Genomic DNA, 13,667 nt, shown 5'->3' with positions numbered 1-13,667 from the left:
GCAGTCTTCCTCCCTTGGCCACCCAAAGAGATGGGATTACAAGCATGAGCCACTGTGCACAGCTGAGATTTTTCGACTTAGTCTTTTTGTACACCCAGTATCTTATAGAATATCCATAATATAGATTCATAAATAAACCATTTCCTTCAATGGTATAAATAAATAAACCACTGCCAAAAATGGTGGAATTTTCTGAGTTAAGAGCAATACATATGATACAAAACTTGATATATAGAGTTTCTTAGCCAAACTGGAGGGGCTGGCTTTAGGTGATCCGTGGACTCCCTGAAATTGGGGACACCATTGGAAATATGTGTGAACTCATGGGCAGTTTCCTATGATTTCCAGTCCTCAAAATATCTCTTGGACTCAAAGATGCCTTAGGGCAGAGGACGCGTGTACCCCCAGTACAGAATCTCGGACAGTGAATGTCAGTAGACATTCGGCAGAAAAGCTCTGCCAAATTGAGTGCTCTGATGTGACTTTTTCATCAAGTCAATGTTCCTGGGATCTCTTGTACATGATAATCTCACTCTTGTAAGGTTTCATCGTTTCTGCTTACCCTACTTTTCTTTCCCATCCTGATCCCTCTCCCACCAGACCGGACTCTGAAACGGGCATGTACAGAGAAGAGGAGACCCCAATACGCTTCAAGCTTTGAGCGGAGAGGACACAGCCTCTGCTGGGACAGGGAACAGAGGGATGCGGAGACCCTGAAGATGCTTTTGGACAGTGGTCTGAGGTTGGGACAGTGGCAGGAGATACCATTCACCCAGGATCTCCAGGACAAGAGATCAGCCTGGCAGTTACATGTGTTTTTGTTCAAACTAGTTGCCAGGTTGGCATGAACGATGACATCAGAGATTCCGACCTTCCTGATTGGAGGGACCGGACTCTGTCGGCACCTGGCAGTTCAGTTGGACAACAGTAACTTCTCAGAGCTGTTCTCCACTCCTGACTTCTCCCAGCCTCGAGAATTGATAACACACTCTTCTGGATCCCAGCAGTGTCCAGAAGAAGACCAAGGACAGAACAGAGACTAGGTTCGGTGAGATGGGACAGATTTTGGGAAAGATCATGATGAGCCATCAACCGCAGCCCCAGGAAGAGCAGAGCCCCCAGCGGAGCACCTCAGGGTACCCCCTCCAGGAGGTGGTGGATGATGAAGTGTCGGGACCATCAGGTGAGGGGACTGGAGGAAGAAGAGGTGGCATACGATTGACTAAGACGAAGGAAGGGGGCCAGGCGTGGTGGCTCACCCCTGTAACCCCAACACTTTGGGAGGCTGAGGCGGGCAGATCACCTGAGGTCAGGAGTTCAAGACCAGCCTGGCCAACATGGTGAAACCCCATCTCTACTAAAAGTACAAAAATTAGCCAGGCGGTAGTGGTGTGTGCCTATAATCCCAGCTACTTGGGAGGCTGAGACAGGAGAATCACTTGAGCCTGGGAGGAAGAGGTTGCAGTGAGCCGAGATCGTGCTACTGCACTCCAGTCTGGGTGACAGAGTGAGATGCTGTCTCAAAAAAAAAAAAGAGGAAGAAAAAAAGAAGGGTCAGAGGTCAGGAAGGAGAACCTGGGGAGGGTGTGTGGGAAGAATGGAGAAATTCAGGCTGGGTGCAGTGGCTCACACTTGTAATCCCAGCACTTTGGGAAGCCAAGGCAGGCGGATCACTTGAGGCCAGGAGTTTGAGACCAGCCTGGCCAACATGGTGAAACCCTGTCTCTACTAAAAGTACAAAATTGAGCTGGGCATTATGGCAGGCACCTGTAATCCCAGCTACCTGAGAGGCTGAGGCAGGAGAATAACTGGAATCCGGGAGATGGATGTTGCAGTGAGCTGAGATTGCACCACTACACTCCAGCCTGGGTGACAAAGCAAGATTCTGTCTCGAAACAAAAAAAAAAAAAAAAGAGGGACTCAGAGAGCCAGGGACCAGGGAAGGATATGAGGCAGTGTTCTGAGGACAGAGAGAGGGAAGAATGGGGAGGGGAAGGAGTGGCACATGGGGTTGAGCAGAGGAGAAAGTCAGAAAGGTGGCTTGGAGAAGCCAGCAGTCTGCGAGGCTGGGGAGGATGGAGAGTGGTTTGGGGTTTGGGGTCGGGGTCTAACGTGATCAGTTGCAGAAGCATTACACGGTGGCCTGGTTTCTTTACTCAGCCCCTGGGGTAGATCCCAGCCCCCCACGTAGGTCCCTTGGCTGGAAAAGGAAGAGGGAGTGTTTGGATGAATCTGACGATGAGCCAGAGCAGGAGCTCGCCCCTGAGCCTGAGGAGACCTGGGTGGCGGAGACGCTGTGTGGCCTCAAGATGAAGGCGAAGCGACGGCGAGTGTCGCTCGTGCTCCCTGAGTACTACGAGGCCTTCAACAGGCTGCTTGGTAGGAGGACACCCCAGAGAGCACCTCCAATCCTGTTCTTTCTAAAGAGGAAACTTCCAATAACCACACTTTTCCAATGGGAAAAATATGCCCCAGTGGGTGAGCTCTCCATGCGGGAGGACTCTGAAGTGATCACTCATGAGGGACACTTAGGAGACAACAGAGGATTAGGTAGACTTGATAAAGGTCGGTGCTTGGGATAAGAAAGCTTGGTTTTGGGCCAGGCGCTGTGGCTCCCGCCTGAGATCCCAGCACGTTGGGAGGCTGAGGCAAGAGGATTGCTTGAACTCAGGACTTTGAGGCTGCAGTGAGCTATGACTGCACCACTGCACTCCAGCCTGGGTGACAGAGCAAAAGTCTGCGTCAAAAGAAAAACCAAGGCTGGGCACAGTAGCTCATCCCTGTAGTTCCAGCTACTCGGGAGGCTGAGACAGGAGAATTGCTTAAACCCAGGAGGCAGAGGTTGCAGTGAGCCAAGATCAGGCCAATGCATTCCAGCCTGGCCCACAGAGCAAGACTCTGTCTCAAAATAAATTAATAAATAAATAAAAATAAAAATCAAATAAAGAAAAACAAAATCAAAAATCAAAAAAGTGGTTTCAGCTGTGCCCTCTGAAACTTAATGTTTCTTACTGACTTTTCTAAACCTAAGTGTTTCCATCCATAGTGAGGGATACCAAGGCCATGGTCACACCCTGATGTGTGACTGCCTCATGAGGAAATGCTGGGAATTCCTTTATGACTCTGCAGTGGTCCCTCCGTGTCTGCTGGAGGGGGTCCTGGCTGATTCCCAGCTCTACATCCTGTAGATTCTCACACCCAGGGCCTCCTTCGGCCTCTTCTCAGGGGAGTCTCAGAGCAGGAGCCTCTCTCCCTTGCCCAGTGAAAGTCATTCTCCCCTCTCCCATCCACCTCACCCGCGGCCACAATCCTGAGACTTTCCCCCGGGAGGCACACTTCTCCTCACTGCCCTGCTGCTCCCACGGAAACCCTGTCCTGCTTCTCACGCTGATATCTGCTCTCTAATCACAGAGGATCCTGTCATTAAAAGACTCCTGGCCTGGGACAAAGATCTGAGGGTGTCGGACAAGGTAAGGTTGTTCTCTATGTAACTGTGTTCCTGTTCTAACGCACGGCCAGGGGGAGGGCGCAGCTTCCAAACCCACAGTTCTCCCTCCACCACCTCCCACCAGATGCTCCTACAGTTTGTTTTTGTTTTTGTTTTTGTTTTTGTTTTTGTTTTGTGAGACACAGTCTTGCTCTGTTGCCCAGGCTGGAGGGCAGTGTCTCGGTCTTGACTCACTGCAGCTGATGCCTCCTGGGTTCAAGCGATTCTCGTGCCTCAGCCTCCAAGCAGCTGGGATTACAAACGTGAACCACCACGCCTGGCTAATTTTTGTGTTTTTAGTAGAGACGGGGTTTTGCCCTGTTGGCCAGATTGGTGCCGAACACCTGACCTCAGGTGATCCACCCGCCTTGGCCTCCCAAAGTGCTGAGATTACAGACATCAGCACTGTGTCTGACCAGCTCCCATGGTCTTGAGTCTTGGCACCCACACATTTGTTTTTCTGAGACAGAGTCCAGCTCTGCTCCCCAGGATGGAGTACAGTGGCATGATCATAGCTCACTCTCACTCCTGGGCTCAAGCAATCCTCTTTCCTTAGACTCCTGAGGAGCTGGGACTAGGCACATGCCACCATGCTCGATGAATTTTTGAAATCTTCGTAGAAACAGGGTCTCGCTGTGTTGCCCACGTTGTTCTCCAACTGTTGGGCTCATGTGATACTCCTGTCTCCACCTCTCAAAAAGTACTGGGATCACAGGCTTGAGCTGCCACTCCCGGCTATTCTTTGTCTTTTTATGATTTGTCAGCATCTCCATCAGGATTCTGCTGGTCTCTTGCAGAGTGAATGAGTGGCCTCTGCCTCTCCTATGGGTCCTTTGGGATCTGAGCCCTGGGCCACAGTCTGGCTGCAGCCCTGAAGCTCCTGGGCCCTCTACTCTCAGCTCCTTGGGACAGTTCTCTGCCTGGCACACAAAAGACCCTCCTGACACCAGCTGACATAGACACACCCCCTCCCAAGATCCCATCGGAGCCCACCATCCTGGGAGCATCACCGAAAACCCTTCCTCTGGCTTCTCGGATTTGCATCCGACCTTCGAATACCCCTCCACCCCGCAATTTCCACATGAGCACAGTCACCCCAATGCTGAGGTCCCTTCTCTGATGGGCAACCCCTCCCCAGACCCCCATTCCACTATCTCCACAATCTTCCTCTCCCAAGATGTGACCTCTCCCTCTCTGTGTTCCTTTCTCTCCATCAGTATCTCCTGGCTATGGTCATAGCGTATTTCAGCCGGGCCGGCCTCCCCTCCTGGCAATACCAACGCATTCACTTCTTCCTGGCTCTGTGAGTGGTTTGCTGCCTCCTATCCATCAATATCCAATGCCCTGGGACAGCGGGGGCAGTGGGATTCCAGCCTTTCATTTATTCTTTCACCTATTTGTCCTCTTTATTCTGTGTACAAAAAAGACAGGATTATAGTATCTTAGACTGTTATTTCTAAAAAGAAACTCAGGCTGTGCATGGTGGCTCAGGCCTGTAATCCCAGCACTTTGGGAGGCTGAGGCAAGCGGATCACCTGAGGTCAGGAGTTTGAGACCAGCCTGGCCAACATGGCAAAACCCCGTCTCTACTAAAAATAGAAAAAACAGTCGGGCATGTTGGTGTGCACCTGTAATCCAAGCTACTTGGGAGGCTGAGGCAAGAGAACCCCTTGAACCCAGGAGGTGGAGGTTGCAGTAAGCTAAGGTTGAGCCACTGCACTCCAGCCTGGGCAACAGAGTGAGACTTTTTCTCAAAAAAAAAAAAAAAAAAAAAAAACAGGCAAACAAAACAAACTCCAATGCCAGTGTACAAATAAAAGAGTAAAACAGGCCAGGTGCGGTGGCTCACGCCTGTAATCTCAACAGTTTGGGAGGCCGAGGTGGGCGGATCACAAGGTCAGGAGAGCGAGACCATCCTGGCTAACATGGTGAAACCCTGTCTCCACTTAAAAAAAAAAAAATACAAAAATTAGCCGGGTGTGGTGGCGGGCGCCTGTAGTCCCAGCTACTCGGGAGGCTGAGGGAGGAGAATGGCGTGAACCTGGGAGGCGGAGCTTGCAGTGAACCGAGATCGCACCACTGCACTCCAGCCTGGGCGACAGAATGAGACTCCGTCTCAAAAAAAAAAAAAAAAAAAAAAAAAGAACAAAAAACAAAAGGAACCATGAACCGCTCCTAAGGGGAGAAGAAAAGGAGCGGAGGAGCGGACATGACACTTCCCCCAGCAAGCAGACGTTTCCGGTTCTTCTCTCTCTCTCCTTCCCACATCAACCGCAAAAGCCATCAACCTCCTGCAGGTTCCCGTGACAGAGGTCACAGTCCAGGTCCCCCTTGCATCACTCGAATCCACTGTCAAATGCTCCCTGCTGGGGTTTCCTGGAGTCTCTCCCCAAGCCAAGGGGCTTCCTAGTGCAGCCTGAACATCTTTCCAAAGCACGACAACCTCACCGCCCACCTGAATAACTTCCTTAGCTGATGTCTTTCTCTATCGAGGCCAGGGTCCACAGTGCCAATTCCACCCTCTCTACAATCTCTACAACCACACTGGCTCGCCATCTTGGTGTTTCCTGGCTTGGCTTCACTGCTCCTTCCAAATGCCCTCCACTTGACTTTGCATTTGTGTTTTCTGTCTGGGTGTCCCGCACACATGTGGTTCTGAAGGGAAGGACCCATTCCTTGAAGTCGGTTCACCCTACAGCCTCTGTGATGCCTTCCCTCATCTTCCAACTTCTGCATGCCCGTAGCTCTCCAGTTACATCCTATTATAATGTGACATTGGGATTAGGTCATCTCCCCTGATTACTCCCAGTCCCATTTGACTAGATGCCTGTAGAAGACAGGGTCCTGGCAAAATATCAGTGTATTCAATTGCTTTTTTTTTTTTTTGAGACAGACTTGCCCTGTCCCCTAAGCTGGAGTGCAGTGGTGAGATCATAGCTCACCGCAGCCTCCATATCCTGGGCTCAAGCGATCCTCCCACCTCAGCCTCTTGATTAGCTCCGACTACAGGGCTGTACCACCACACCTGGACAGTTATTTATTTATTTATTTATTTATTTATTTATTTATGAAGACAAGAGTGTTGCTGTGTCTCTCAGGCTGGAATGGAGGGGCCCAATCTTGGCTCACTGCAACCTCCGCCTCCTGGGTTCACACAATTCTTATGCTTCAGCCTCTTGAGTAGCTAGGACTAATGGGTGTGCCACCGCACCAGGCTGATTTTTGTATTTTTAGTATAGATGGGGTTCCTCTGTGTTGACCAGGCTGGTCTCAAACTCCTGGTCTCAAGCAATCCACCTGCTTCAGCCTTCCAAAGCGCTGGGATTACAGGCATGAGCCACCACGTCTGGCGTATTTTTTATATTTTTAATAGAGACGAGGCTCTTGCTATGTTGCCCAGGCCTGTCTCAAACTCCTGGCCTCATGTGATCCTCCTGCTTCGGCCTCCCAGTGTGCTGGGATTCCAGGCCTAAGCCACCACTCTTGGTCACCAGTTGGGTTTTTGTCTCCATCCTGAAGGAGTGGGAGACGCCCTTGATCAGGTCTCTGTCCAGCAGAGCCCTCCTGAGGAAGGCATGGCTCTCTGCAGGGTGGGTGCCAGTCCTGAGCTAGGGACGGTCCCTTACCTTCCTCTCTGGGAAGCTGACCTCAGCCGGAGGTCTCTCCTGGTGGTGCCCCTGAGCAGCAACCTGATTTCTGTCCTCAGCTATCTGGCCAATGACATGGAGGAGGACGACGAGGCCCCCAAACAAAACATCATCTGCTTCCTGTACGAGGAGACCCGCTCTCATATATCCTTGCTCCATGAGCTTTGGTTCCAGTTATGCCGTTACATGAACCCGAGGGCCAGGAAGAACTGCTCTCAGATAGCCTTGTTCCGGAAGCATCGGTTCCACTTCTTCTGTTACATGCACTGCAGGGCTTGGGTTTCCCTGGAGGAGTTGGAAGAGGTGGGTGAGACCTGGGGACGTGGAGGATGTGGGGAGGAATCGGGTGGGCTGGAGGCTGGACGAGGGGAGAGAGGGGTATCCTGGGGAGTCCCCGTCTTCTCAAAGCGCGTTTGTTTTTCCAGATCCAGGCTTATGACCCAGAGCACTGGGTGTGGGCGCGAGATCGCGCCCACCTTTCCTAGAGCTCCAGGGACCGTGGAGGCCTGAGGTCATCGGCCTGAGAGAAGGTACATCTGCATCCTCCGGGGTAAAGGCAGAATATTGGGGTCTATTTCGGAAATCCAAGGAACCCAATTGCTTGATCTGGCTTCAAGCCTGGGCAACGTGGCGAGATATCCCCTCTCCACAAAAATACAAAAATTAGCCAGGCGATGTGGGAGGCATCTCTACTCCCAACTACTCAGGAGGCTGAGGCAGGAGGATCGCTGGAGCCTGGGAGGTCGGGGCTGCAGGGAGCCCTGATCCTGCCACTGCACTCCAGCCCGGGTGACAGAGTGAGACCCTGCCTCAAAAATAATCATAAATACTGAGTTCGGGGAGGTTCATTATGATTGACGCACTTGAGTTACCGATTTGGGTCGAGGGTTCAGTGAAGCTTTGGTTTACATCTTGTGCAGCTAACCATGTTGAGCACAGAGCATGAGACTTCGTCATGAGGAGGGAGGATTATGGATTAGGCTTCTGGACTCGTGGTTCCTGATGTTGTCACATTAGAAACAGATCTAGCACGGTTACAAGTTTAGATCTGAAGTGACACAAAAGGCCCCAGCTGTGATGAAGTCCAAAGCCACATTCTCTGAGGGTGCCCTACTCCCTGGGAAGACCCACCCAAAGTCCTTGCTATGAAGCAGAGCACTGGGGCTGACCTTGGGTGTATTAAGTTTTGGAGTCAGGGTCACCAAAGTGTGAGTTTCACAGTTGAACACGATGGTTCACAAGCAGGGTATAGAATGAAAGGCAGGAGATAAAATTGCACTTCTCAATTGCTCTGAACTCTAGCTAGACTTGACATGGGACGTGAATAACCTTCCTGTCTAGAGAGCTGCCTCCTTGAGGTGTGACATTGTCTCTCTCACTTCCAGAACACCGGACCCAGGGGAGATGTGGATTTTCAGCAGGAACTTTATTCCAGTGCTAATGGCAGACATCAGGAAGGAGGAGAGGAACCATTTGTGCAGATCATCTAGAAGAACCTGGACCATCCTTGACAGAGCTGAATACAGTGATCACGTTGTCCTCCAAGGAGCAGGGGTGGGGTGGGGTACTTCTAGGAGTCCTTGGAGAAAAGTAAGAAACCAGGAGTGTTTCCAGTTCCACCCTTTCCTGCGGCACCACCTCCCTTTTTATATTGCTGAATGCCAACCTCCCTGGGACGGAACCTGGAGGTCCTGTTTCTTACGGACTTGCTTGCCACAGTCCAGGAGCATTTGAAGGCACAGTGCAGGGGCTCAGATTGGCACAGAATTCTTTCTGAAATATGAGTGCCACAGACTGTAACAGATAGCTTCATGCACACTCTGTATTTTATTGGTTTGTTTGGAAAATGTTGGCCATTGAATTATTAATAGGTTTATTTCAAATAGTTTGGAAATTGTTGTACTTTTGAAAACATGCTGTTCCTGTAGAGTTTTTTGATGAGAGTTATAGTTGTTATATATACATAAAGATAATTTTCTTTTCATTTTTAAGTGAGAATTCTTTTTATCCTAAATCTTTTATTATCTTTAAATTTTTTTCTGTATTATTATATGTGCTCCTGAAGCGAGCACTCTTTTTATCTATGATACTTCCATAATAATCTCTTCTATTTATAGCTATTGGTAGTTCCCCACCAGAAAAAAACATAATTCTGGTGATAGAAATTTTTATTTGCTGTTTAGGTTTGTGACTGAATTGTGAGAATTCAGTTGTGATTTTTAACATGTCTCAGATATATATACTAACACGTCTAATACATACTATCTATTTTATTGGTTTATTTTGAAAAACATGGGTATAGAATTATTTAAACATTATTTTATTTATTGAAATATTTATTAAACATATTTATTTAAATATTATTATTACTTTCAATATTATTTTAAATATTTTGGAAATACTGGTATTTTTGAATAGATGCTGTTTCTATAAAGCTGTGTGATGGGTGTTATAACTGTTGTATACACATACATATAATTTTGTTTTCCTTTATAAGAGAGGATTCTTTTCATCCTAAATCTTTTACCTTTCAATCTTGGTATCTATTATTACACGTGCTGCTGAAGGGAGCATGGTTTTTATCTATGATACTTAGTTAACATATATATTACATTTATAGCTATGTGGTAGTTCCCCTAAATTCTTGTAAAAATAAATTTTTATTTGATATTTAGTGTATGTTTGAAATGTGAGAATTCAGATGGAATTTTTTATCTTGTTTTGGCATGTTTGTATGTTACTTTAAAGAGGATGTGTGTTCTAAAGGAGGACACGAGCTGTGTGTTTTCAAGAGAACAGTGCAGTGCATCTCTTGGGGAAACATAATAAAGATGAACTTTTCTCACCTTCACAGTGAGTGTGATCATATTGTGGTCTGGATTGATTATTTGCTGTCAAGTGACATTTTTCCTTAATGGGGTTGTGGTTATTTGAACATATTTATTAGCTTTGGAAGATAATCCTGTGCTGTTTTTTATGTAGAAAAAAACATAAGGCTGGGTGCAGTGCTCACACCTACAATCCCAGCAGTTTTGGAGGTCATGGCGGGAGGATCACTTGAAGCCTATTTTTAATTTTTATTTTTTAAAGAAAAACAACAGAAGAGAAGGCTGATCCCAAGCTACAGGGTTTTTTTGTTTGTTTGTTTGTTTGTTTTGGAGACAGTCTCGCTCTGTCTCCCAGGCTGGAGTGCAGTGGCACAACCTCGGCTCCCTGCAACTTTCACCTCCGCGTTCAAGCAAATTCTCCTGCCTCAGCCTCCCAAGTAGCTGGGACTACAGGCACCCGCCTGTACGTCTGACTAACTTTTGTAAAAATAGTAGAGACAAGGTTTCACCATGTTGGCCAGGCTGGTCTCAAACTCCTGACCTCAAGTGATCCACCCGCCTCAGTCTCCCAAACTGCTGGGATTATAGGCATGAGCTACTGTGCCCAGACCCCAAGCTAGAGCTTTAAAGCAGGAAATGGGAGAAAGATATTGAGAGAGGAAAACCAGGTGGTAAGAAAACTGTAAAGGTGGCTGGGCGTGGTGGCTCACGCCTGTGATCCCAGCAGGAGTTCGAGACCAGGCAGGAGAATCACTAGCAGAGAATATGTCTCCCCAACCCCTCTCAAAAAAAAAAAAAACAAAAAAGTCCAGGCGCGGTGGCTCAGGACTGTAATCCCAGCACTTTGGGAGGCTGAGGTGGGCGGATCATGAGGTCAGGAGATCAAGACCACCCTGGCTAATACGGTGAAACCCCATCTCTGCTAAAAATACAAAAAATTAGCTGGGCGCGGTGGCAGGCGCCTGTAGTCCCAGCTACTCCGGAGGCTGAGGCAGGAGAATGGTGTGAACCCAGGAGGCGGAGCCTGCAGTGAGCCGAGATGGTGCCACTGCACTCCAGCCTGGGTGAAAGAGTGAGACTCCATCACAAAAAAAAAAAAAAGAAAGAAAGAAAAAAAGAAAGTTCCTGCAACAGTTCAAGCTGTGAAAGGCAGGCACTCTGCCATGCAATTCTTTGTGATTTTTCTTTTTTATTTTTGGAGTCGGGGTCTTGTGCTGTCACCCAGACTGGGGTACAGTGGTGCGGTCATAGCTCACTGCGGGCTCAGACTCAAGCTCAAGCGATCTTCTTATCTTGCCTTTCTAATTGCTGGGATTATAAGCATGAGCCACTGCACCTGGCCTGTGTGACGTAATTCTGATGTCAACTCCCTGATGTTACATCAAATGCCACAGGTTAAGGCCACCAGCCCCCGCTAGGCTGCCCTCGCTTCAGATGCAGCTGCAAGCTTGGGTATCCACAGACCGCATGTACTTCTCACCAACTGGCTGCAAATTTGGAGGTTCCCACCACGTCCTCAGGTTTGATAATTCACTATAACAACCCACAGAACTCTGAAAAGCATGATACTTTCTCTTTCTTTATTTGAGACAGAGTCTTGCTCTGTCACCCAGGCTGGAGTGCAGTGGCCACCATGCTTGGCTAATTTTAGTATTTGTATTAGAGACAGGGTTTCGCCATGTTGGCCAGGCTGGTCTTGAACTCCTGACCTCAGGTGATCCGCCCACCTTGGCCTCCCAAAGCGCTGGGATTACAGGCATAGCCACTGTGCCTGGCTGACTTCTAGAGTTTCAATAACAGAGATGTGGTTCAAGAAGAAAAGGGAGACATGTTTTGTAGACAGCAGGAGCTTCATGAAAAGAAGCCAATGAAGGGCAGGATGTGTAGCTGTCTACCTACAGGAAACCAGCCGGGAGCCTCCCCACAGGGACTTCAGCACAGACGGCTGGGAAAATCTGCATTAACCTGAGCTCTGGACCTAAGAGAGGACAAGGCCTTGACTGTTTCTACAGACTCACAAGACGCAATCTCTGCAGTCCATGCCCGTGGTGTGATCTGGGAAACAGGGGGCCTTCTAAATGCCAACAGCAAGGAAATCAAATGTGCAACAGACAGAAATACCGGCATTGACACGGGCCATGGAAAGGCCTAAACAGATGACTGCAGTCCACTGCCAAGGTCATCAAAGGGGTGACTCTGAAATAATACATTTCAGACGCCATGGCCCAAATAGCTGCACGAGGTGGGGAAGTCCTCCACGTGCCTCTGCTTCCTTCAGTACCTCTTCATGAAATAGGCTGAGGTACTTCCCTGGGGAATTTCCTTTCTCTTTCTTTCTTTTGAGACGGAGTCTTGCTCTGTCACCCAGGCTAGAGTGCAGTGGCGCGATCTCGGCTCACTGCAACCTCTCCCTCCCGGGTTTTGGCAATTCTTCTGTCTCAGACTTCTGAGTAGCTGAGATTACAGGTGTGTGCCACCATGCCCAGCTAATATTTGTATTTTTACTCGAGACAGGGTTTCACCATCTAGGCCAGGCTGGTCTTGAACTCCTGACCTCATGATCCACCCATCTTGGCCTCCCAAAGTCCTGGGATTACAGGCACGAGCCACCACACCCAGACTTCTTTTTTTATTTTTTGAGATGAAGTTTCGCTCTTGTTGCCCAGGCTGGAGTGCAATGGCGAGATCTCAGCTCACTGCCACCTCCTCCTCCCAGGTTCAAGTGATTATCCTGCCTCAGCCTCCCGAGTAGCTGGGATTACAGGCACCCAACACCAAACCCAGCTAACTTTTTGTATTTTCAGTAGAGATGGAATGTCACCATGTTGGCCAGGATGGTCTTGAACCCCTGACCTCTAATGATCTACCCGAATTGGTCTCCCAAAATGCTGGGATTACAGGCGTGAGCCACTGTGCCCAGCCCCTCCCATACCTCTTTTGGCCAAGGCAGTACAATTCAGAGGATCTTGCCAGGGAAGACTGGTAAATGGACATCAACATGATGCCTATGGCTCCTGGTGGATTTAGATACCTCCTGGTGCTTACTGATACCTTTACCAGTTACATGGGGGCTTTTCCATGCCAGACTGAAAATGCTGGAGATCACTGATCAACCTTCAACTATTTACTAGCAGAACACTGAGGGGACTCTGCAGTCACCAATATCTCCTATTGCACTTGGATAAACACCTCCCGGGAAATAGAGATGAACAGAAAGGAAATAGTTAAACAAGCAGAATGGCTACATTCCTTCAACCAGAAGGGTCCATTAGTCTGTTTTCACACTGCTCTAAAGAACTACTGGAAACTGGGGAATTTATGAAGAAAAGAGGTTTAATTGACTCACAGTTCTGCAGGCTGTACAGGAAGCATGGCTGGGGAGGCCTCAAGAAACTGACAATCACGGCAGAAGGCGAAGGGGAAGCAGGCACGTTTCTGGCCATGGTGGAGCAGGAGAGACAGAGAGAGTGAAGTGGGAGGGCTGCACGCTTCTAAACAACCAGATCCCATGAGCGCTCACTCACTATCACGAGAACAGCAAGGGGGACGTCAGCCGCCATGAGCCAATCACCTCCCACCAGGTCCCTCCCTCAACACTGGGAATTGCAATTTGACATGAGATTTGGTTGGGGATACAGAGCTGAACCATATCAAGGGTAGTTCAACCACTGAGATTGATTGATTGACTGAGATGGAGTCCCGCTC

General features: G+C 48.8%; 2 protein-coding genes across 2 annotated transcripts in view; one reads left to right on the top strand and one right to left on the bottom strand.

The window, feature by feature from the left end:
* The first annotated feature begins 1,053 nt into the window (after positions 1 to 1,053).
* Positions 1,054 to 7,619, top strand: LOC129398243 (speedy protein E12). Its single transcript, XM_055115112.3, has 6 exons — positions 1,054 to 1,183; positions 2,161 to 2,379; positions 3,412 to 3,470; positions 4,705 to 4,790; positions 7,194 to 7,437; positions 7,560 to 7,619. The coding sequence occupies exons 1-6, from the start codon at positions 1,054 to 1,056 to the stop codon at positions 7,617 to 7,619; spliced, it is 798 nt and encodes a 265-aa protein (XP_054971087.1).
* The window catches only part of LOC117978411 (putative postmeiotic segregation increased 2-like protein 1), a 20,490-nt gene continuing 12,063 nt past the window's right edge, over positions 5,241 to 13,667 (bottom strand). Inside the window, 2 exon segments of the mRNA XM_063605827.1 lie at positions 5,241 to 8,713; positions 13,309 to 13,397. Of these exon segments, the coding sequence (XP_063461897.1) occupies positions 8,617 to 8,713; positions 13,309 to 13,397 (186 nt within the window). The 3' untranslated portion in view covers positions 5,241 to 8,616.

This window comes from Pan paniscus, chromosome 6 (genome assembly GCF_029289425.2).
Source record: "Pan paniscus chromosome 6, NHGRI_mPanPan1-v2.0_pri, whole genome shotgun sequence".
Lineage (NCBI taxonomy): Eukaryota > Metazoa > Chordata > Mammalia > Primates > Hominidae > Pan > Pan paniscus.
Note: the sequence above shows the minus strand (reverse complement) of the source record. Positions and strands in the feature narration are given on the sequence as shown.